The sequence below is a fragment of the Callorhinchus milii genome, unplaced genomic scaffold (genome assembly GCF_018977255.1).
Source record: "Callorhinchus milii isolate IMCB2004 unplaced genomic scaffold, IMCB_Cmil_1.0 Scaffold2, whole genome shotgun sequence".
Taxonomy (NCBI): domain Eukaryota; kingdom Metazoa; phylum Chordata; class Chondrichthyes; order Chimaeriformes; family Callorhinchidae; genus Callorhinchus; species Callorhinchus milii.
This window is the reverse complement of record NW_024704743.1, coordinates 16,181,139-16,206,505: the sequence shown is the minus strand read 5'-3', so window position 1 is coordinate 16,206,505 and position 25,367 is coordinate 16,181,139. Positions and strand designations below refer to the sequence as shown.

The 25,367-nt window shown below is 41.0% G+C and overlaps 1 protein-coding gene across 1 annotated transcript in view; it reads left to right on the top strand.

Moving 5' to 3' along the window:
• Positions 1–24,825, top strand: part of pou6f2 (POU class 6 homeobox 2) — a 229,673-nt gene extending 204,848 nt beyond the window's left edge. The window contains exons 8-11 of the mRNA XM_042332610.1: positions 5,393–5,602; positions 8,045–8,225; positions 10,751–10,919; positions 24,321–24,825. Of these exons, the coding sequence (XP_042188544.1) occupies positions 5,393–5,602; positions 8,045–8,225; positions 10,751–10,919; positions 24,321–24,825 (1,065 nt within the window). The remainder of the gene's footprint in view (positions 1–5,392; positions 5,603–8,044; positions 8,226–10,750; positions 10,920–24,320) is intronic.
• Positions 24,826–25,367: the final 542 nt, after the last annotated feature.

The following is a 25,367-nucleotide window of genomic DNA, read 5'->3' as shown; positions in this document are numbered from 1 at the left end:
GTGCTTTTCAGTGTTAGAAAGGCTCAGCAAAGCTCTCAGAGCCTTTCAGCTTGTCATTGGAGAAGGTCCTAGTGGTAAAATCTGAGACTAGTCTCCAGTGTGTATCGATCCAAATTCATGCTAATTTACTTAATGCATATGTCAGAACACATATGAGCTCAACACCATGTTTGAATATTATATGTCTGTGTATAGTCTCTCGAGTCTATCTTCTTTGTATTCAGAAGAGCATTGAGTGGATTTTCTTTTCCGCTGTAAATTCAGTCACTTATGGGCAGGAAGAGGTGAGTGTGAGTCATCACGACAGTGGTTTTCAATCCTTGCAATCGAAATGATTACCAGGAGAAGGCGGACTCTGCAGCCCATCACTCTTAGCCAGTCCATACATTCCTGCACTATACAACTACGGCAACACAAGATGTTTTGTAGCTCTCTGCAAATATATCTTAGTTTAAAAAATTGATTTCCTACTTTGTCCTGAGATGATTATTACCAGTATTATTTATTGTAAATACTGATAAATAAAAAACAAAACTCCTCTGCACTGTGCAGTTTACCAACCAAAGGTTAAAGTTCAGACCAATGTGTTTCCAGCACTTAATGTGCAGCTTTAATGCAATCGACTCTTTAGTGTTATTAAACTCATTTTGTCTGATCTTATGAAAAAGAGACAGTAGTTGAATGGGTTGTTTAATGTTTTATTGCCTAATAATATAAGAAGCAAAGACTGTAGGCCAGAAGGTACATTGAGATAAAATGCTTGCTATTATCGCCACAGTGCAGGAGAGTAATGTAAGATCTTATCAGAGGTTTTCCATAGATTAGGGGGCAACGTTAGGGTATGGATGCTGCAACAAAACCTTTTAAAGGCGATCATTCCATATTTAACACATGGCTTGCGACTGAAAGATAAATGCGCCTGCAGAGGTAAGCAGAGCTGAGTGCTGCCATCATTAGTTGAACATTAACATCTCCAAAGCGATTTCTGATAATCCTCGATCCACAATTAGCGAGCAAAACAAAATCAGGCAAATAGACATGTTGATCCAATTAGGTGATAGAGTGTGTGCTCTGCTGCTTATTATTCTGATTCAACCAGTGTACGTTTGCTCTTTGAGGTACTTGATACTAAATGGTGCTAATGAGCCCTGATGGATTCCCTGCTTGTACCAAGCCTGCGGCACTGAGCATGATTACATTGGAAAGGGGTTTGATGGGACGCTTTTGCTTTTGTAGTGTCTCAGCTGTGAAACTCTTCGACATAATCAGGTCACCAAGCTGGTCACAGCCATCAGCAAAAAAGCACACTCCATCTCTTATCATTAGAGTGTGCTATTCAGACTGAACCTTCAAACAGGATCTGAGCTAGAGCTAGTCTTTATCTTTGCCAGCACAACAGGAGGAAACACCTCACTGTTCTTCAATACGCAGTATGTTAATAATGCAGTTTGAATAAAACACTTGAGCTGTGTATTCACCTGTAGTCCTAAAAGCTTGAGGCATGCTGGACAGATTACTGGCGATTTTACAGAGTAAAGTGAAAGCAATTACAATGAGGGATGCAGCTAGTGCATTGTATTGAATTATATACCTATTGAGAAAATGACTGGGTCTTTAAAGCGCTAGAATTTAAGAGCTGTATTAATGGTTACAGCATAAGGGTAAATTGGCCTCTGATATAGATTGATGAGCAATCCTAAGAATTACTTCAAATGACATAGACTGTTACAGCACAGAAACTGGTCATTCAACCCAATTATTCCATGCCAGTGTCTATACTCCACAGGAACCTCCACAGAAGTCATGTATCCCAAACTCTTTCATTAAATACTTTCGGCGAGCATTGTTCCAAAAGCCAGTTATGAGCAGCATTCTTTCTGAACTGATCTGTTTCTATAGTTTTCCAATCTGTCTAACATATCTTTAAAGTAGTCCATTCCCCTTGTAACTCAGGAGTTTCAGGTTCAGAAAGGACCCTTGGATGAGGTACTGATTGGCATTCTGTGCTGCCTTAACTGTTCGCCCATAGAACAAAAAAGGAATCAAATGTTTTGAGGAGTGCATGGGAGAGAGTTGGTGGAGAAAATCTTAAGGAAGCAAAAGTAAGTCATACTTTGCACTGATGGCTCATTTGGTGAATGCATTAAGTGGTCTGAGCCCAACAGAGCAAGAAGGTCTCAGGTTTGATGACTCTTTTTGCTGAGTTAGTTGATCCTCTCTGAAGCAGCAGTTGGGACTACAGTTGGCAACAGCACCCTGGGTTAGGGAGGTGAATAGCAGTTATTCCTGATGTTCCTGAATACTATCCAATGACATTGGGTAAGGGCAGGAACTAGCTTCACTCTGATGCCCCCCACCATTATAGATAGCGATGGGTAAAACCTCGAGCGAGCCCAGTGATCACAAAATGAAACTAGTGGTCAACATCGTCAAAGGAGCTGCACCCAATCCTCACTGGATTTTCTTCCCCACCACTTACTAGCCTCAAATATGAAGAATGAATACTTGGGTGAGTTGTCAGCCAGAGAGGTACCACAGCAAGGCTAGCACCTGTGCTTCCCATACCTCAGTCAGAATAACAACAACAAATTACATTTGTATAGCGCCTCTCACATTGGGATGATGTCCCAAGACACTGGACAGTCAAGGATTTGCACCTGAGCTGGGGGTTGGCATCAGGAGAGGTGGAGGGCAGGGAGGCTGGGGATAGGAGGATGAGCAAAGGCATGGCGGAAGAGGTTGGTCTTGAGACACGACTCGAAGGAGGCAAGGGAGGGAGTGAGGTGAAGGGACTGTGGAATGGAGTTCCAAAGGGTGGGGGAGGAAAGGTTGAAGGCCCGACCACCGATGGTGGGGCGGGAAGGGCAAGGGGCATGGAGCAGGCCTGAGCCCACTGAGCGGAGCAGGTCACAAAGGTAGGGAAAAGCAAGGCATTGGAGGGCTTTGAAAGCGAGAGTAAGCAGCTTCATGAGAAGGGGGGAGAAAAGGGGGCAAAACAAACCTCTGGGCTTCAGTTGATGTTGAAAACCACAAGAGCCAGGCAAAGTGATTAATAACCTTGGCTGATCCTGGGGTATCGACCTTTTAAAATATTTACTGTGGAGTCAGTGGGGGAGTTTTGTTTTGTTTTATTTGTACTACTAGGTTTTTCCATTGGGATTATGTATGGTGCTGACCAGTTAATGTACGAGAATGTCCTTACTGCGAGTTATCAAATGATGATCAATGCACTAAACATCAACGTGATCTGTATTCAGACCCAGGTCCCCGAGGTGCGAGGTGTGTGCTTAAGCGACTAACTCAACTCAGTCCCCTAAAGAGAAATTTGCATTCTTAGAATATCTGTAAGCCACAAGATAAAGATATAGATTTTAATATTTTTCTTCTGATTATGTATTGGATGTGAGCGAGAAAGGAAGCAAGCACTCGTTCTTGCTTTGTTTGGGGAATACTTGTAAAGCTTAATTTATCCACAGTCGAGCCAAAGGGGATCCTCCAGCTTTGATAGCCCGAGGCTGAAGGATGAACTTCAAACACATTTTCATCCTCTGAATGAATCTCTATCAGGTCAATTTAGATACATTTTTTTTAAAATCCACTCAGCCAGGCCTTAGTGGGACACTGTAATTAAGTTAGTGTTACCGGTTAAGGTGGGGGATCATCCAGACTTTCCTTTCTTTATTACTGTCCAGTGATCCTTGCTGGAAAGTGCTTGTAAAGGCATCCGAGGACCAAAATTTCTCACGATTTAGGATTAAGACCATTATCTTAAAATTTAAGAAGGTGCAGAATTTTGGAAAATTCTTATGTTTTTGGTCTCAATTTGGAGGCTGGTTCTTTTTGAGACGTGAGGGTTCCGATCTATGATTCGATCAAAGGATTTTCCAAAATGCTCTAATGCCTAAGAACAGGAGAAATTTCAGCCCTCTTGTGTGAATGTGATGGGGATCAGTTGTGATGCAGGTTCTCTCCATCCGTCAATGGATAAGGTGATAGACACCAGCATGAGTCGCTGACCTTCAGCCACTTTTATCTGCCCTCTTCAATTCGCTCACTAAATCACCTGCCTCACTCCCTCCCACTCTGCTTTGAAAATCTGACTAAAAACGTATTTTTTGGACTGCGCCTTCAGCCACCTTTCAACTGCACCCCACCTTCCTTTCCCCATTTTCCACTCATCCATTCATTTCTGTAAAGCACTTTAAGATGCTCCCCTCTGTGAAAGGTGCTTTATAAGTGTAAAAAAAACATTTGATCACTCAATCCACAACTGTTGTAGAACACTGCTGTGCGCAATTGGCTGCCGTGTTTCACCCACAAAATATAGTAAATGAACTTTACAGTATATTCTGTGAAGCACTTTGAGACGTCGCAATGACGTGCTAAGACGCTACATCAAATGGAAGAATTATTATTATTAAGTTGTTGTTGCTGCTGTTAATTTGATGATGTTACATGTAATACTGCTGTTGCTGCCACAGGATGTCACTAGTTGCTATACTGGCAAATTAGCCAGTCGGCTTGTCAGTGGTGAATGTGCTTTGATCTTCCTCACTCTGGGCTCAGAATAGTAAGTGCAGTGGAGTGCATTAATAATGCTTTTGAAGTAGTCTGAAGGCATATCACACGTGATTACCGCACTCTCCAGGGCAAGTGCCGGACGCCTGTTTCATGACAAGGAAGATGTTGCAAGGACTGAAATTTCAGCAGTGGATCAATAGTATTATTGCAGTTTAATCACACGGCAGCCTGTCAGAACCAAACCAAGCACTTCATAAATTCAAATCAATTGGCAGAGCTCATGACATCTGGGAGTAAGCCTCTTTTGACTTGGTATTGGGAGTGGGGGGCAGGGTTGTATTGGAATTTTTTTTAATTGGCCTTGTATTCCATCACGTGGTCATCAAATAACTAAAAACTCTGAAGTTTCTAGTCTCCTGTGAGATGGATCCTGAAAGAGTAAATTAATTTAGCAGCTCGTGCCAGTCTTTCTGTGACAAACGTGTCTTCTTCCCTTACACCAAACATTAGCTATCGAAATTTAAAAATGTATTTTTGAAGGGATTATTATACCTGGAAAAGTGATTCGCCAAACAACTGGGTTCCTACTTACTGCTAAGTAAACAGAGGTGTGTGGAGCAAGGAAACTTGCCTAACGTTTCGCCCTGCCCGGGAATCAAACCCAGGTCCTCGCTTGCGAGGCGAATGCTCTCAGGTCTTCTCGCTTGCAAGATGAATCAATATGCTACAGGATTCCAAGATAATTGTATGTCCCGGTCTATTAATCCAGTTGGTTACTTTGGCAAAATAATAACTAGAGAAAATACCATTGAATTGTGGGAGAGTGTTTCTGGTTTCTTGCTGTTTAATTCTGTGTGTTGCTTTATTATAGATAATTGGCACAATCCCGTTGATGTCTAACGCTGGAGTATCATCTAGTCAGAGTGCAGGTGGAGCTCAGGGCATTCAAGTGCAGCCCATCACCCCTCAGTTACTGACCAACGCCCAAGGTCAGATCATTGCCACAGTTATTGGAAATCAGATCTTACCCGTTATCAACACACAGGGAATAACGCTGTCTCCCATAAAGCCAGGCCAACAGGTAATTGAGATACTATCCTTACAGCATATTTGCATGCTATGGGATGCATTGCAAAAGGATACAGGATCTGACTGGGGTTAATGTTAAATTTCTCTGTGGTTCTGTAAAATAGTCCTGTTTCATGTATTGTTTACTATTGAAGTAATAGAGTTGTTACGGTCTGGAATGCACTGCCTGACAGGGTGGTGGAAACAGATTCAATAAGAACTTTCAAAAGGAAATTGGATAGGTACATGAAAGGGAAAAAATTCCAAGTACCTGGGGAAAGAGCGAGGTAATGGGACTGATTGGTAGCTCTTCCAAAGAGCCAGCACAGGCACGATGGGCCGAATGGCCTCCTTCTGTGCTGTAATATTCTATGATTCTAAGATTCAATAATGGGTGAGATGGTTCAATGTGACAACAGAATCTTAGGACATTCTCAAATCTAAGCAAATATTCAATAGGTGAAATATTGGGGTCAAATTTATGGTCCGTGTGATATTTATCACAGTGAATGGACTCCCCCCATATCCGGTTCTCAGTGATGAATTCAGAGAAGCAATGTATTGGACTTCTGGGCTGCAGATCATGAATGGCCTTTTGCCCAGTAGTTGCTAGTAACTTTTTGAACTTTAAAGCTTACAGTCCGGCTAACTGGAGAATAGTGTGCCACAGCTACAGTCCCTGCTTCTCCAGCTTCACTATTGAGAACTGCTTGGGGGAAGAGGAAGGTTTTGATTTCAACCCATTCAATAAAATAAATATCACATGGACCAAATTTGACCCTGTTGCTTCAGTACTTTATAATTACAGCAGATATATTCGATCGGCCAAATTGGAGTCAGCCCTTTCCAATGCAAAAGGATTGCGTTGAAAACGAAAATAATATAATTTACCAAAAATAAGAACAATTTACATTTGTTTTCCAGATACACTAAGTCAGTAGAACAAGATGACATGGGTTCAGGCTTGTGCAGGGCAATTTTAGGATGGTAGAGACCAGGACACTGGATTTACTTAGGAAACAGACGAATGCTATTTAATCCTATATAATACATAATCATAATCTTATATAATAGGATAGCAGAGTGGGTGTTCTGAAACAATGAGATCCTATTTCAACCAAATCTCTCTTCTGATCTTGTCATCTATGTTCCACTTTCAAATTCCTCATGGTCCCTGTTGTCGGATGACAGAGCAGAAACATAAAACCCAATCGGAAAATAAAGGCAAAAGGAATAACGGTGAAGGGAAATCCTAGTGAGAGATCAATATGTACATGTATTGATACCATGAGTGAGGACACTGAGTAACTCAGGAGTACTGTAGCTGGGAATGGTAGAATTAAAAATTTAGACTGAAGCAATAACAAATTCTTAAATTATTTTTGTTTGTTTTTCGAACATTGACTGAGGTATATCTAGGACTGAGTACATTATGGAATATAACCCCAGCTTCCAAGGCAAGTTATGAAAGAAATATACAGTATTGAATAGGAAAAAATATGTTTGTCATAGCAGGTCTGTGCGCTTTCCCCCAACACAGACATACACATACACAGACATACACACACACAAGAAACACACACACATACACACACAGACATACACACAGACACACAAGAAACATACACACACACACGGATACACACACAGAAACACACACACACAAATAAGGCAATGGTCAAGTATGGCTCTGTTTCGGGAAAGCTCAGCACAAAACCTCTTTAATTTGAGAAGAAAGTCCGTTTGGACAATGGGGACTTAAACATGTTGTGAGATTTCATTTATAAAAATCCAAACTTTACTCCGTACCTACCTCCAGTGTCTTCATTTAGCGCTTTCTATTTCTATATCTGTAACATGCTGTCATACATCCAGTGATTATGTTCTGTGCTGATAGGAGGTTGCCTATACATCTTCCTATTTATGCTTTTATCTCAGTCCATATAAAGTTATTCATTTTCTAATACTGCAGTTTCACCATTGCTTTTCTTGCCTCAGTGTTGGATTCCCATCAGTATAAAAGTCATTAATTATAATTTAGAGATTAAACTACTGTAGTTAGAATTTATAGGGTGAACTAGTTGGAACTTCAGCCTCAATGTGGTGAATGAAGGGGCATATATTTTATGATTTATACATGTCATCTTTTTCCAAAGTATCAGGCTCAGTGGCAAAGTTACTGCAATGTATCTCAGAGAAACCTGATCAGAAGAGAACTTTATTCGGGGGGTTGTTCTTCAAATGTACAGGCATGAATCGATAGTGCGGTCAATGCTTGCTCTGGTTCATTCCTGTTTCTCGTCACCATGGATTTAGTTCAAAAAGTAAAGGTCCGAGAATGTTAAGACCTTGCGGGTGGGTTTGGTATTCCAGAAGTTTCCTGTGAGGAGTGTTAGTGGAACTCAAGTATCTCTCGGTGTAATCTAACACTCGGTTTGTGTGTTTGTGTGTTCAGCTTCCACAGCATCAGCACCAGCAGCAGCATCCGCAGGTAGGCCAGGCAGTGTCCCAGGCTAACCTACTGCACATGGCACACGCTCAGGCCTCTCTCGCACAAAGCCCAGTGCGTCAAGCTTCTTCCTCTTCCTCTTCATCCTGTTCTTCTTCAGCTCTGAGCGTTGGACAGTTAGTCAGCAGTAAGTAGGGGCTACTCGCTGCAATTGTTTGTTCCTCAGCAATTCACTCTTCAATTCAGCACTGGAGTAAGCCTATTAAGTCCATCCAATCAATCGATTTGTTCATATTATTTTTGCTCGTCGGACACCAGAGTCTGTCCATGTCAGCTCGGTTCCATCTGTGAACTATGCAAACACAGTGTCACTTCATATGGGGAAAGGGCAGGTTAATGGATTGAAGGGATTTTTCTTTAATAGACACAATGACCTTCTTCTGTGGCTCTACTGTACTATACACAGAGTCTCAGTTAACCTCATTATGAAGGTCAAAGCGGCCGCAAATCCATGCCTTTTTGGACTTTCCTACCCAGATAATGGGGTCAGAAACATCAGACATTGCAACAATATTCACAAAGGATTTATAAATATTAAGTCCTGTCAGTAACAGCACGTGGGTTATACCAAGTCCACTCCCACACAATGGAAGGAGACCCCAACGGAGCAGGTCAGCACGACACACAAGTCCAGTTACCAGAACAGATCTAATAATTACAGATCACGTGCAAATAGTACATTTCAACCACAATCTTGACACTGATCATATAAAGCAGCATATTTTATGTTTCTCAACAATGACCACAATGCTGAAGTGGTGCCCAGAGGAGCAATGTGAATAGTCATCCTGAGGGCCAATCCATTGCTTTATTGTTACCGGAGTTTTTTAATCTGCCACTTCAATCCTAATGTTATTATTCAGATGGGTGTTCAGATCTTAATGACTGCTAGTCTTTACTGGTAAAGTATTCAAGTCCATATAATTAAGGTTGATGACAGAGGGCAACTTGCAGTCTATAGATAACCTTCCAAACGAGTAATAAGGCACGAATCCAGTGGAGTAGTCTTGAGACACAGTCCTGGTCCAACTAAAACAGTCGTCTATTAAATCAAGTTCTGAAGGGAGAATTCAGTCAGTTCACAAAATCCAATAATGAGCCAAACAGGGAGAGCAGGCCAGTCACACCATTAAATGCCATCCCAATGGCAGTGTTGCAACTGGACTATATGTCATGTGGTTTACATGCAATACTGTAGTTATTTATTCAGTTCTTTGCTCTCACCCTGTTTTTAGAAGACCTCTTCCACTGAAACTCCCCTCATATTCGTCTTCTACACTAGATTTTCTTGCCCAATCATTTGTTCTTTCTTCCCTTCTTGTAATCTCTGGTCATTCTCTCCCTAACACCTTTTGTTCCCCCAGCTTTGTGTCCTGGGGCACATCATGCACCCATTGATTTTAAAGACTAACTTTGTTAGGCTTTGTTTATTGTTGCTTTGTGACTCAAGAACATTTGAGATGTTTGTTAGGAAAATTCTACTGCAATTTATGTTAGTCGCTGCAAATATTGTTACCCATCATTTTCCACATTTTTAGGTTTAAGATGATTGGTTAAAGAAGACATCTCAGAGGGGACCTCGTAGAGATATATGAAATTTTAAATGGGATTGAAAAGGTAAACCCGGAACAATTGTGGAGTATATTGGTTTTATCTCATCTCGCAAGTGAGATGACCTGGGTTTGATTCCCAGACCGGGTGAAACCTTGGGCACATTTTCTTACTCCAAACGCCTCTGTTTACCTGGCAGTAAGTAAGAATTCGGTTATTAGTCAATTGGCGGATCGCTTTCCAGAGGTAATAATCCCTTTAAAAAAATGTGGTCACTTAATCCATGACTGTTTGTGGGACAATGCTGTGCATAATTGGCTATCGCATTTTCGCCCCCAAAAAATGCAGTCAATTCACTTTACAGTATATTTTGTGAAGTGCTTTGAGATGTCTCGACTATGTGATACAGTGCCATATCAGATGCAAGGATTATTATTATTAATAATACTTTGGGATTTACTAAGACAATAGAACAAGAGGACGTAGGTTTGGAGTTGCAATAGGCAATTTCAGGACCGACACCAGGAAGATTTCTTTACCCAGACAGTGAAGGGTTAGCCTATGTGAAGGGTGCTATACAAATGCAAGTTGTTGTTATAATTAATGACTGGAACAGGTTGCCAGGAAGAGTGGTTGAGGTATGGACACTGGACTCATTTAAAAAGCAGCTTGATGCTGTGATGCGGGGACAGTAAATTGGGTATTCTGGAAGAATGAGATTAGATGGGCTAAAGGGCCTTCTTCATCTGATCCAATCTTGTGATCTTATTACCTTAAATTTTAAGACATGAGTCTTAAACCTAAGAATACAAAGACATTTTTGGTTATAGGTGATATGTTTGCAGCAGCTACAGCACATTGCGATAGGAATCTCTCAATGAATATCAACATTCTGCTTGTCAGTACTTATATTGTTGGATAACCCATTTTAAACTGACACACATTGCGAAAGTGAATTGCACACTAAGAGCAGTAAATCTGACAAAAGGCAGAAATGCTTCCATTTCTGGGGTTCGCCAGATGGTGTTATGACATTTGGTCTTTATCTGTTTCCTACTTTATAAATTCACCTGCTTTGCTTGTTTCACTTCCTTCCTTTAGATCCCCAAACAGCAGCCGGTGAGGTTGATGGAGTAAATCTTGAAGAAATTCGGGAATTTGCAAAAGCGTTTAAGATCCGCCGCCTGTCTCTTGGCCTGACGCAGACGCAGGTCGGACAGGCCCTAAGTGCCACAGAGGGGCCAGCATACAGCCAATCTGCCATCTGCAGGTATCTAAAGACCTTATGACTTCTGTAATATAACTGAAATCTTTGGTGAGTGTGACAGAAAGCGTTCTTCTGTACTTTCCGCTGTGCACAGTGAATTCTGGTAGAAATTGGGTACATTCTATCCGGTATAAAACAGGATCTTCCTTTTACCAGCATCTCCTACTCAGCATCTTTGAAGAGAGAATAGGAGCAGAATTGGGTTAGGGTTCGAGCACCAATGTCGGTGGCTCAATCAACATTTTTCAATTACTAGAACATTATCGAAGGCACTGACCCAGAAGGGAGTGGATGCAGAATCGAATGGCATGTTTAGGAAGGAGATAGATGTAGATATAGATACAATACTTGGGAAGGAAAGGATATTAAGGTGTGTAAAGAAAAGGTTGGGAAAATGGGATTGAAAGGTCTGCCATGATCCAGTGAGTACCAAGAACCATAGACAGGGTCGGTTTTCCAGCATCCTTTTGTGCTGTAAAAGTTATAAGATTCTGTGATTATCTGAGGATATCTGATGTGAGTTATTTCAACATGACATGCCTATTGTAGCCAAAACAGGATAATAGACCTCTCTGTTTGGTATTCATGCAAATTAATTCATTTGAATTCATCTGATGAGTCCCTACCTGGGAATGAATATATCTGGATGTTCATTTAGTTGCGAAATGAACTAAATGACTTCAGCTAAAAAGAGTTTGCAAAGACCTCACCTTATAGAGATCAGGAGTGTGTTGATGACAGATCAGACAGCCTGGCTCATTAGCCAGACTTGGAGGGGCAGACTGTTAATCAGGATTCTTCCCACTTTTTCCTGTTTATCCTGAAAGCCAAAGCCCTAATGGCTCCCAGCAGAACAAGCAACAGGACATTTGCCAGTGTTTGCCATGCAAAGCTGTGAGGTTTTAACGTTTAAAGCCCAGCAATACCCCCAATTCACATTCCACGGTCCACAAACGTTAGCTCTTGCCCCTTGTGACTAATCTTTCTCTGGGATTAGGTAACTAGGGTGTACCTCTCCAGGTAGCGACAAATATTAACTATGCACATTGTGGTTTGCCTTGGAGGTTCTTCTTCTTAATAATAATAATATAATAATCCTTGTATTTGATACAGCGCCTTGTTACATCGTCAAGAAGTCTCAAAGAACTTCATAAGATTTGACTAGGAAGTGTAGTGTATTTGTAGGCAACCATGGCAGCCAATATGCACACAGCAATGTCCCGCAAATAACCATGAAGTGAATGACCAATTAAGACCATAAGACATAGGAGCAGAAGTAGGTCATTCGGCCTCTCGAGCCTGCCCCGCCATTTAATAAGATCTTGGCTGATCTTCTAACCTAATTCCATATATTCTAGAGAATATAGGCCTAGTTTACTCAACCTCTATTCGTACGTCAACCCCCTCATCCCAGGAACCAACCTAGTGAATCTATGCTGTACCCCCTCGGCGAGTATGTCCTTTCTTAAATAAGGAGACCAAAACTGTACACCATATTCTAGGTGGGGTCTCACCGAGGCCTTATACAACTGCAGCAAGACTTCCCTACGCTTGTATTCTAATCCTTTCACAACGAACGCCAACATGGCATTAGCCTTCCTAGTTGCTTGCTGCATACTAACTTTTTGTGACTGGTGTACAAGGACACCCAGATCCCTCTGAACACTAACACTACCTAGTCTCTCCCCCTCTAGAAATTTTTTATTTTTACTACCTAGGTGAATAACTTCACACTTCCCCACGTTATACTCCATCTGCCACCTTCTTGCCCACTCCCTAGCCTGTCTATTTCCTTTTGCATTCTTCATGTGTCATCCTCACAGCTTACTCTCCCACCTATCTTCGTATCGTCCACGATTTTAGATATGTTAAGGTCTACTTCCTCATCTAAATCATTAATATAGACTGTAAATAATTGAGGCCCAAGCACTGATCCTTGTGGTACTCCACTTGTCACATCCTGCCAATCTGAGAAGGTACCATTTATCCCTACTCTCTGTTTTCTTCCTGTTAACCACTCTCCAAACCATGCTAATATATTACATTTAATCCATGGGCTCTAATCTTATGCAACAGCCTTTTAAGTGGCACCTTGTTGAATGCCTTCTGGAAATTCAAATACACCACATTTACTGGTTTCCCCCCTATCTAACCTGCTAATTACATCCGCAAAAAACTCTAAAAAATTTGTTAAACATGATTTCCGTTCTGTTAAGCCATGTTGACTCTGCCTAATCATGTTATGATTTTCTAAGTACCCCATGACGACGTCTTTAATTAGGGACTTTAGAATTTTCCCTACCACAGATGTCAGACTAACTGGTCTATAGTTCCCCATTTTTTTGTCTCCCATCCTTCTTAAATAGCAGTGTTACGTTTGCGACCTTCCAATCAATGGGAACCGTTCCAGAATTCTGAGAATTTTAGAAGATCAAAAACAAAGTATCCACTATCTCTGCATCCACCTCTTTTAAAACCCTAGGATGCAGGCCATCAGGTCCAGGGGATTTATCAGTTTTTAATCCTATCAATTTCTCTAGTACTATTTCTTTACTGATGTTCCTTTCTTTAAGTTCCTCACTAACATTAGCCTCCAGGTTCCCCTCTATTTTCAGTGAGTTTTCAATGTCCTCTAACGGGAAGACAGAAGCAAAATATTTGTTTAATGACTCTGGCATTTCTTTATTCCCCATTATGATTTTTCCTGTCTCTGCCTGCAATGGACCCACATTCACTTTTGATAGTTTCTTCCTCTTTATGTACTTGTAAAAACTCTTACAATCTGTCTTTATGTTCCTAGCTAGTTTATCCTCATATTCCATTTTCTCCCTCTTAATCAGTTTCTTGGTTTTCCTTTGCTATTCTCTAAAGCCCTCCCAATCCTCAGGTTTACTGCTCTTTTTGGCAGTATTATATGCCTCTTCTTTTAATTTTATACTTTCCCTATCTTCTCTAGTTAGCCAAGGTTGAACCACTTTTCCCGTGGTATTTTTATCTTTCATGAGAATATGTAATTGCTGGGAAATATGTATTATATCTTGAAATGTTTACCATTGCTGGTCTACCGTCATATTTTTCAATCTAATTTCCCAGTCTATTTTAGCCAAATCTTCTCTCGTACCTGCAAAGTTGACTTTATTTAAATTTAAGACCCTTGCTTCGGATTCAACTATATGACTCTCTAACTTGATGTTAAATTCCATCATGTTAGGGTCATTCTGCCCTAGAGGAGCCTAATTTCCAGATTGCTGATTAGTCCTATTTCATTACACAAAACTAGATCTAGGATAGCCTGTTTCCTGGTTGGTTCCTCAGCATATTGTTCTAGAAAACTATCTCTATTGCGTTCTATAAACTCATCCTCTAATTTACTTTTGCCAATTTGGTTTTCCCAGTCTATATGAAGATTGAAATCATCCACTATTAGTGTATTACCCTTGCTACATGCTCCTCTAATTTCCTGGTTAATACTCTGCCCAATACTGTAACTGCTGTTTAGGGGTCCATAAACTACACCCACTGTTCTTTGAGAAATTTTATCTTAACCATGGTAATGGATTTCCACATGTGTTAGACACCCGCTTGACCAAAAAAAAAATCTCTTTTCATTAGACTTTGTTCACCATTAGTTGTTTGATGAAGAGTAATAATCTGCCAAACAGTTTACCTCACATCTTTGTCCATCTTAGTGGAATTACAGTGACGTAACAGAGAAAGCCAATGATTTATCCATTATTTGGGATGAAAGCTTTCCAGTCTTTCCAATAACTAACAGAAAGGCAGCACACCAACTCACAACTCTCCTTAAATATACTCTGCTATTTGTGAACCAAGACAATCTCTGTCCTTTGAGACTGTTTGTGTTTCCAATGCCTTCCCTTTAGAATAAGAAAGTGTTTTCCCTACCAGTTAGGAGCAGTGTTATGAGGAATCACAGTATGAGGCATTGAAGATGCACTTCAAAATTGTTCTGCTCAATAATTCTCCAGAATATTGCATTGATTACTGCTCCTTACATAGCTCTGGCTTGTGCTCTGCAGGATCCCTTGACTTACCTGCTGTTTTGTCTTATAGGATACTTCCCTGCAGAAAATTGCTCCACTTATTCAATCCTGTCGAGGAGATCACAGTTTTGAAATGCACCTGTTTGCGCATTTGTAGATGATAATAAACTCCTCTCTCCATACAAACCTTACTCCAACCAGCTATGCTGTGTAACTAAGATACGATTTTAATAGTAGTTTGAGGAGAGTGCAGAAATCAAGATTAAGATGGGATTTGTGGCATGCCAGGTGCAATTGTGGCTACAATTTGCCAATGGCAAGTTCACAAACTGAGGTTTGCCGGCAGAGAGGTTGCACTCCTCTCATCCAGGAGAGAAGGAAGACAAGTGTTAAACCACAATGGACTGTGACTGCTCTCCCAATTCCTGAAATATCTCCTGGTCTTAACCTTAAGACCATTTTGATCTCCTGGTCTTAACCTTAAGACCATTTTGATCTCCTAGTCTTAACCTTAAGACCATTTTGTCTTAACATTTTAAAATTGAGCAGAATTGTTGAACATTCTGAAATTCATTATTCATCTTAAAATCAGTTTTTCACAGAATTTAAGAATTGCAGAAAATTTGGCTCACATCAGTTACGATTGCATTTTTAAAAGCACGTTTTCACATCATAATGTCTCAAAGGGTTTCACTATAATTACTGTTAGGTAAAATCACTGTGAAGGAGAGCATGGCAGTCAATCCCCATTAACAGGACAACAATGTCCCACAAACAGCTGTAAAATCAATGACAATTTTATTTAACTTGGGGGTTCAGTGGCTACGGCACTGGGAGAAATTCCCTTCTCTTTACAAGTAATGCCACGGGATCTTTAACATCCACCAGAAGAGGCAGGGGGGGATCTTGGTTTAACGTCTCATTCAAAGCATGACACCTCTGACCAGGCAGCACTCCCACAGAATCGAGTCATCTTAGACGATGAGTTCAAAATCTTTGACATGGGCTTGTCCCCAAACCCTCTGACTCAGAGCCAAATGTTTCCAACTGAGCCAGGCTAACACCTATTGTAATATGTTGAAGGCTGCCTCTGCCAATTCTGGAGTTCATCTGCTGCTCTGTCACACCACAGTTTACAGTGATAGTTTTATTTTTAATGTTGTATCTTCTTTACGCTGACAGTTTCCTGCATCTAACCTGTCTGTCAGAGGTGAAGAGACAGTCCAGCCTGCAGGCATTTCAGCACACATCACTGTGTTTGTCCCAGTCTGGAGTCACCCTCACAAATTCAGATCAATGCATAGTTCATTAGAGTGCTTGTGTGTGATCACACTAGAGACTTGCTGGATATCAGATACCATGGATAGAGAGCAACTAAACCCTTGTGCCCCAACTCCTCCACCGGCAAATGAGAAAATCAACACATAACCACAAGAACTCCTTTCCCTACCCCTACATACCAAAATAATAATAATAATAATCTTTATTGCACTTGATATATGTGTGTCAGCCTGGTTCAGTTGGTAGCTATATGGGGGTTAGAGTGGGACTTACAGACCAGGTGGCGTGAGGTTGTATTGGAATGGAGGAGCGAAGCAACACAAAGCTGGCCTGAATTAATCGCCTTGGATGTCCTCCCAACGTGAACCGCGCTATACAAATGTAATTTGTTGTTGTTGAGATGAGGGTGTGGGTGGGAAAATAGGACCGCAGGAGATTGAAGAGATAATTAAAATGTAATGAATATTTAAAGATTTTTAAGTGTTTAGTTATAAAGAAGCTATTCCCACAATGCACATACGCCAGCTAGAGAGGAGTACAATCCATTCAGTGGTCAGGGCAATGGAATATCCCCACATCAGTTGTGTTATGCACATCCACGGGCAACTTAACTCTGCATTTACAATCCAATTGTTACTTTTAAGTTCCCAGGTGTTTGTCTAGAGAAGGTTTATTGTTTTATGTTACTAGTCTACTATGGAGGGTAATACCATGGTACAATACAACATAAATTTACATTTATATAGCAGCTTTTACATAAAAGTCTTGCATTATCCACCTCTTATACTGGGTATTGCTAATGCACTGCAGTTAAAGGAGGAGTGCTGTCTGACTAGGGAAATAATTCATGCTAGTCGTAGCAGTGTAAAAAATTCAATACAGCATGCAATTTCTGAATGTCTCTAATAGTCCCATGAAGTATTGATGGAGCTCTAACTAAACATGAAGTCTAACAATTATGGTGTCAATGTAGATACCATTTGAATAAGTGAAATAACAGATTCCTCTGAATGTATGTAAGTCCTTCTGCATTTATTAAATGGAAAAGCTGTAACGAGGGTATTACATAATTGAATCATGTTGTAAAATACAGGAACCAACAATGAGTGCGAGCTCTAAAGCCATATTCTGACAAGCAGCTTTTTATTACTGGGACGTCAGTGTCTGTGTGGAAGTCATTTGGGAAAAATTCCATGGTTCGGGGAATCTGATCATTTCTGAACTTAAAAGATCACAGAGAGATTTGTTGCAGTATTTTCTGTGTATAGGAACATGGTGGACAAAGAAGGATGGCTAATGGTATTCTGCTAACCACAGAATTTACCTTCTGTCTGCAGTAACCTTCTTCCAACATACAGCTTCACAAGAGAGGTTCAGATGAAGAAGACCCATTGCTTATCTGACCTCTTCTTTCCAGAATACCCACACCACCATCCTCCCATTAAGGCATCAAGCTGTTTCTTAAATAGGTACACGTTCTGGCCTCTATGAACTTCCTGGTATTTAAGATGAAACTTGATGCATTCATGAGGGAGAAGGGAATAAGAGGGATTTTGGAAGGGCGGAGTATAAACACTGACACAGGCTGATTGGGCTGAATGTCCTGTTCTGTGTATCATAACCTGTTCCAGTTTGAATTATAATACATTCTACGTAAAAAATACTTCCTATTGACTGATAAGTGATTATTCTTTACAACCCTGAACCTGTCATCTTGGCCTTTTGCCCGAGAATATCTGAACTGGATTCTGGATTTACTCAAACCATTTAGCATCTTATATACTGTAATCAACAACAACAACAACTTTTACATTTACATAGCGTCCTTCACGCCGGATAACATCCCGGAGCACTTGACAGTGGTGGAGTCTGAGCACGAACCAGGGGGAGAGGGAGTGGGGAGGTGACCCTAAGCACAATCAGGACCCTGACTTAATTTGACACTACCATCACCCTGGCTTAATGTGACACTTCCCTACCAACCTGCCCGCTCCCTCCGTTCATCAGGCTCCGCCTGCTCCATGTTTCATGCCCGCCTCATCCCTACCATCAGTGGATCGGGCTTTCAGCCTCTCTGCCCCCCACACTCTGGAACTCCATCCCACGGTCCCTTTGCCTCGCTTCCTCCCTTACCTCCTTCAAGGCTGGTCTCAAGACCCTTCTCTTCGATCGTGCCTTTGGTCTCCCTCCCACCTCTCTGCCTTCTCTCACCCCCACACCACTCGTCCCCCATGCTCGGGCCCCGACACCTGACTGTTCAGCGCTTTGGGATTTCTTCCTGACGTGAAAGGCGCTCTATAAATGTAATTTTGTTGTTGTTGTATCATGCTGTTATATCCTGGCCGCATATATTTATGTATTTCTACATAATAATAATAATCCTTGCATTTGATATAGCGTCTTATCAAGTCTTCAAGACGTCTCAAAGCGCTTCACAGAATATACTGTAAAGTGAATTGACTGTATATTTTGTGGGCGAAACGCGGTAGCCAATTGGGCACAGCAGCGTCCCACAAACAGCCATGGATTGAATGACTAATTTTTTTTTTTTTAAAGGATTATTATCCCCGGAAAAGCGATCCGCCAATTGACTAACAATTGACCGACTTCATACTTACTGCTAGGTAAACAGAGGCGTGTGGAGTAAGGAAACTTGCCCAACATTTTTCCCTGCCGGGAATCAAACCCAGGTCTCTCACTTGCGAGGCGAGTGCTCTAACCCCTGAGCTACAGGACTCCATATATATAATAGATTATATAAAATCTACAGCCAGTGCCATTGTTTATGTTCCACATGATCCTCCACTGGTTTTCCCCCTACTCCTCTTTTCCCTTCTCTTTCTATAGTACTTGCTATACTTTTACCTTTCCCTTAGATGTTTTCTTATACTTATATATGACTAACTCGCCACTCTGAATAAATCGCCCTTTTCCCTTGAAGCGACCGAGTTATCAGAAGTTTATTTATCTTTATAAGACCTTGCCGAGTTGTGTCTTTGCAAGGCTGCAAATCAGGCACTGTTAAGTGCTATGAGACTCTATCCTGCGTGGAGGGTGCTATATAAGTGCAAGTTGTTGTTGTTGCGTAGTCCTAATTTGTTTAGTCATTCCGCATTGCTCATCCCTCCAACACTCTGATAAAAATGGAGTAAAAATAATAAGAAGAATTTGGACACTCAATCCACGATTGTTTGTGAGATAATGCTGTGCACAATTTTGCCCACAAACGATACAGTAATTTGCTTTACAATATATTCTGTGAAGCGCTTTTGAGATGTCTCGAAGACCTGATAAGGCACTATATCAAATCCAAGGATTATTATCAACTGCACTAATAAAACGGTGCAAGAATGCCAAAGAGCTCTCCTATAAAATAAATGTGTCGAAGAAACTCAGAGTGTCAGCATTAGACCCAAAGACTGCACTCGAATGTTGTGTTATAAGTGCAATTGCTCATTTATGCTGAGAGCTGGAGCAGAAATTAACCACCAGTGCCAACCTATATTAAACACAGTCCAACAAACTGCACTTATTTGGACATTTTAATGTAGGTTAATAAATGCCAGAGAGGGAATGCATTTATTTCAGCTCACATGAAATAGTTGAGTTTGAAGGGAAACGAACCAAGAATGAATTGGGACAATCATTCACTTTAGGAGCACTTTACTATTCAGGCTTTGTAAACTGTGTGGAATATTGAACCCAATAATGTTTTCACCCACGGATCCCATAAGCAATGCCAGTGCCCTGTGATACTTGGCTCTAACTCAAGCACTGAAGTTGGTGTGTTTGCTGCATCAACGGAATAATATGCAGAGATGTTACCCGTGAACTGGGCAGTGCAGATGCTACCAGTGGCAGCTGATACGTCTTGCTGAGCAGCGTGGCTCATTACCTTGCTACAGCGACAGTATTGCCTTTGTTTTCCTATTTAAATGCTACTGTTTTTCCACGGATGCTCCATAGCTCTTTCCACTCTGTCACATTCCCAATCAGTGAGTCACAGGATAGAAAGATCATGAGAGGTGTTCAAATGAAGGACGCCTTTTGGCCGATTCAGGAAATAGTTGCAGGAGGAGCCCATTTTGCCTGTTCTGCCAGTTTATTAGATTATCTCAGATTGTTTCCACCTTTTCTTCTTGCCCCGTTGTACCTTAGTTTCTTTATTTAATTTCATCCTTCTAGAATACCCACACTACCATCTTTCCATCACAGCATCAAGCATTCTCATAGAATCATAAAATTATACAGCACAGAAGGAGGTCATTTGGCCCATCGTGTTTGTGCTGGCTCTTTGAAAAGAGCTATCCAAATCAATCCCACTTCTCCGCGCTCTCCCCAAGAATTCACGTATAATGACTGAACTCCTCTATTTTCACGTCAGAGCACCCAGGCACACTCAAGCACCTGCTTACTTCTAAAAAAAAATCATATTAACACAGGAGAGCTTGCCACTCTCGGGAAAGGAATGAAGTAATGAAGAACAGATTTCACTTTACAGACAGCGCACAAAGTCTGCAATATTTTTNGGTCAGCCGGTAATCTTAAATGAATCCTGTGCCCTGGCCTCAACAACCCTTCCTGGTAAACAGTTCCAGTCGTTAACTGCCCTTTGTGTAAAGTAATACTTCCTGGTAACTGGTCTGAAAATTGCCCTTCATAGCCTAATCGCCCATTTGCCCTTCTACCTTGGTATGTTTGAAAGTAAGAGATGATTTGACTTCCGACATGGCAATTTCTCAGACGGCCTGATTCTGGAATATCCGCATCCCATCCATGGGCCTGGCTCTGCAGTACCGCCCAATGTATTGCAGTACTACCAGCCCAGATGATATCTACAAACCTCAGACTATGAATGGAGTTCTGTAGCGTGTCGGTTAGAGCACTCGCCTCACAAGCGAGAGGACCCAGGTTCGATTGCCTTAGTTTCCTTATTCTACACACCTGTTTACCAACCAGGAACTCGGTTGTTAGTCGATTGGCGGATTGCTTTCTGGTGGTAATAATCTCTTCAAAATAAATAGAACACTCAGTGCATGACTGTTTGTGGAACGCTGCTGTGCACAATTGGCTGCCATGTTTCACCCACGAAATATGCAGTCAATTCACTTCACGGTATATTCTGTGAAGTGCTTTGAAATGTCTTAGTGACGTGATAAAATGCTATATCAGATACATGAATTATTATTATTATTATGAGTATTTAACTGGTTAAATTCCATTAGTACCCCAAGGCACCCTCTGGGATTCCTACCAACCTGTGCCTAATACTTTCTGCAATTAACAGAATATATCCCTCCTAGCAGAGGAATGTGCGCATTCCATTCCAGACACTGGGAAATTTCCACGCATATGTAGCATTCATAGACGGAACTCTCAGACTGATTTGGAGACTGAAGTATGGTGATGAGTTTCAGCATGCGTCAGACACCCGGCTGACCAAAAAATATTGCAGACTTTGTGCGCTGTCTGTAAAGTGAAATCTGTTCTTCATTACTTCATTCCTTTCCCGAGAGTGGCAAGCTCTCCTGTGTTAATATGATTTTTTTTTAGAAGTAAGCAGGTGCTTGAGTGTGCCTGGGTGCTCTGACGTGAAAATAGAGGAGTTCAGTCATTATACGTGAATTCCTGGCTGTCTCTATTTTTCTCTAAACTGACTGAGCTGTTTGATGCTTTCAACACACTGGTAGAAATGGCCCACAAAGACCGCAAGAGACTTTGGCAATTCATTTCTGGTTCACTAGTCTGTAATGCAGAGCAGAATTTAGTGTGTGTATAATTATATACTATTGTAGTCATAAGTCACCTTCGTGCATGGCTTGCGTTGTATGAGCAACAGCGATATCAACTGCAATGTTATTGGAACAGACCCAGCCATCCCACAAATTGATGCTGATATAGATGTGTTCACTCTTGGGGAGTGGAATAAGTCAGGAGTGCAGACCACCAGCAAGTCACTTATATAGAGGATGGTTAATGGTGGTGGTGAAGATGGTGGTGAACTTGGTCATTCAATCCACGACTTTTAGTGGTTCACTGATGTGCACAATTGGCTGTCGTGTTTCACCCACAAACAAAATATACAGTCAATTTACATTACGGTCTATTCTGTGAAGTGCTTTGAGATGTCTTGAAGACCTGATAAGGCGATATATCAAATGTAAGGATTCCTATTACTATAGGATCACAAGAGCAGTAGGCGATTGGTGATTACTTCAAACGAGTTCATACATTTTATTGTTGCTATTCACTGAAATATTACACGTGCCAGTGAATCTCTCTCCGATTCTATGTCTACTGTAAATATTCAGTTGCTTCTTGTTATGAAACTTCTTGTTAAGAGTTTGTAACAAAGTTGCTCATGTCTTTTTTTGGTCAACCAGGTGTCTAACCCATCACCATGCTTCAGAGTATCCAAACCAAACTGGGATTTCCATGCATCTCACCTACACATGGAAATCCCAAAGCTAGATTGTTGGAATGGAATGCGCATTTTCTCACTGGAGGGACGCTTCCTGCTTACCTAATTCCAGAAAGTATTAGGCGCAGGTCGACAAGAGCCAAGGCTTGGGGACCCCAGAGTGCGCTTTGGGGTACTACTGGAGTTGAACCAACTAAAACCGCATAGCTTACCATCGATATTGCTGTTCTGCAAGCTTTCCCGCTGCTCATATCTCAGCAATTATAGTATTCACCAAGTATTGAAGCCTGATCTATATAGCTCTATCCATATCCAAATACCCTATGTGTAGAGCCTTCCCAGTTTGCAATAGTGAGATTGGTGATAGAATTAAAGCAATTAATCTTGCAGATTAAAGTCGTTGATTTTAAAACAAGTGGTTAGAAAATGATTGTTTTTTTAGATTGAACAAGCAAATTAAAACTGCTGGTCCCCAATGGGAAATCTGGCCCAACCTTATTGCTACATCAATACAGGTATTAAGGAATTTTATGTTATTAAGGAAACGTATACTTCAGTATTTTGCTAAATCCACAGTATTTTAATTTCTGTTTCCTCACCTTGTAGAAGACAATTAAATCTATTCTGTGTAATTTGTCAAAGGGGAATTTACAGTAACCATCTGTAAAAAGGAATCGGGCAGTTTCTGTCCACCGCAATGCTAAAGTGTGGATGGCACAGATTTGCTGATGCTATAGTCTAATGCAGGCAGCAGTGTCAGCCGGCCAGCTGTTCAGAATACTACAGTTATTTATGGTTCCAACACCAATGCTCCCTTTACTGATTATTTTTGGTACAAATGTTACCACATCTTGGGTACCAAAAGGCAAAGTAAGAGAACTGATTCACCACAGTCAGGTCTGTTACTCTTTGTTTCCCAAGCCCATCGTGCCATTGTGTCCCAAGCCCTCACCAGCCGCATTTTTATTCCAAAAAAAAACCTCATTTGAAGCAAAGTTCTGTTGTACATTTAAGAGAACAAACTTAAAGCACTCATCACTGTTTATAACGGGGAGAAATTCCACCTACATCTAGACTTAGGTATTTTTTTCTCAGCATTTTAGACCCTGTTTGGACAATTCTTAAATTTAATCTTAATTTTGAAGCCTTTTTTTTAATGGAATTATCAAATGCAGCCTCAATTTTGAGCCAATTTTCTATAGAACTCTTAAATTTAGCTTTAATTTTGAAAGCAGTCCTTTGAAAGAAATCTCAACTTTAATCTGAATTTTGAAGGATACTTTTCTATTCAGGCTTCAAAATCAAGGCTAAAGGTAAGAAGTGTCCAATATTTGCACACTTTAAAATGCTAATATAAAATAGCTCTGGATACAGGTGGAATATCTACCTCTGACTGTGTGGTTGGAGACTGGAATGGTGTTTGGTAATAGAAGATATGCTGGTAAATGGAAGACTTGTGTGAATGATTTGTTACTTTTCCGTTAACAATATTGCAACGTATGTTATTTGGAAGCATAGACATAAGTAAAACAATGCTATTATTTAATTGTATTTGAAGATTGATTCTTGCTAGTAGACAGTCTTCCTGTGAAATAGCAGTGACAGTTCGAAATGCCTCTGCCGGTGAATCAGTCAATCAGTAGATTCCCACCCTGGCAGAGCATCAGAGTAAGACTCTTCTTTCTCAACTTTCCTCAGACACACCATCCTGAGAAGCCACTTTTTCCTACCACAGGAAGCCCAAGAGAGCTCTATAGCTAGCAGTCTGACAGCCAAACTGAACCCTGGCCTTTTGTATCCTGCCAGGTTCGAAAAGCTGGACATCACCCCTAAAAGTGCCCAGAAGATTAAGCCCGTTCTTGAGCGGTGGATGGCCGAGGCTGAGGCCCGCCACCGAGCAGGAATGCAGAATCTAACTGAGTTTATCGGCAGTGAACCTTCCAAAAAGCGCAAGCGACGGACCTCTTTCACCCCACAGGCCCTGGAGATCTTAAATGCTCACTTTGAAAAGAATACGCACCCATCAGGCCAAGAAATGACGGAAATCGCTGAAAAACTAAACTATGACCGTGAGGTGGTGCGAGTTTGGTTCTGCAACAAGAGGCAAGCCTTGAAAAACACAATCAAACGCATAAAACAACACGAGCCTTCAACAGCAGGCTCAATGGAACCACTCACAGACTCCTTGGACGAAGCCTCATAAAAGAGATCCGTTGCTTAGTGCTGAAGCTGAAATTCTTGGGAGAAGCGAGTAAAAGACTGGATATTTGCTGTGCGGACAGAGCAATTTCAAGGCTGGCAGTCGGGTCTGTTATTTTGGGGGGGAAAGAAAGACAACACAACACTTAATTGTGCCGTAGAAATAGTTTTAACAAACAAACAAAAAAAACAACAGTCTTTTAACGGACTGAAACTGAACCAAATAAACATTTCTTGTACTGTAAAATATGTGAAAATATTTGACAAAGAAACCTTCCATGAGATACAGAGAGCTCTGTATTCGTATGAGGACATCGTCTGAAGGGATGCCTGTTACCGTCAGGTACAAAGTGCTGAATTGATACTAAACCTATTAACCAAAGTCAGAAACAAATAACAGAGTTCAATTATTAGCCTACTGTTTTTGAGTGTAAATTGTGTTTAAAGTTTTTACATTTGTAATTACAGAAAATGTATGAATTTCTCATGTTGGGGGTTAGCACAACTGTAGAAGGCATTACAAAAGTAGTCATTTTGTCTCTCTTA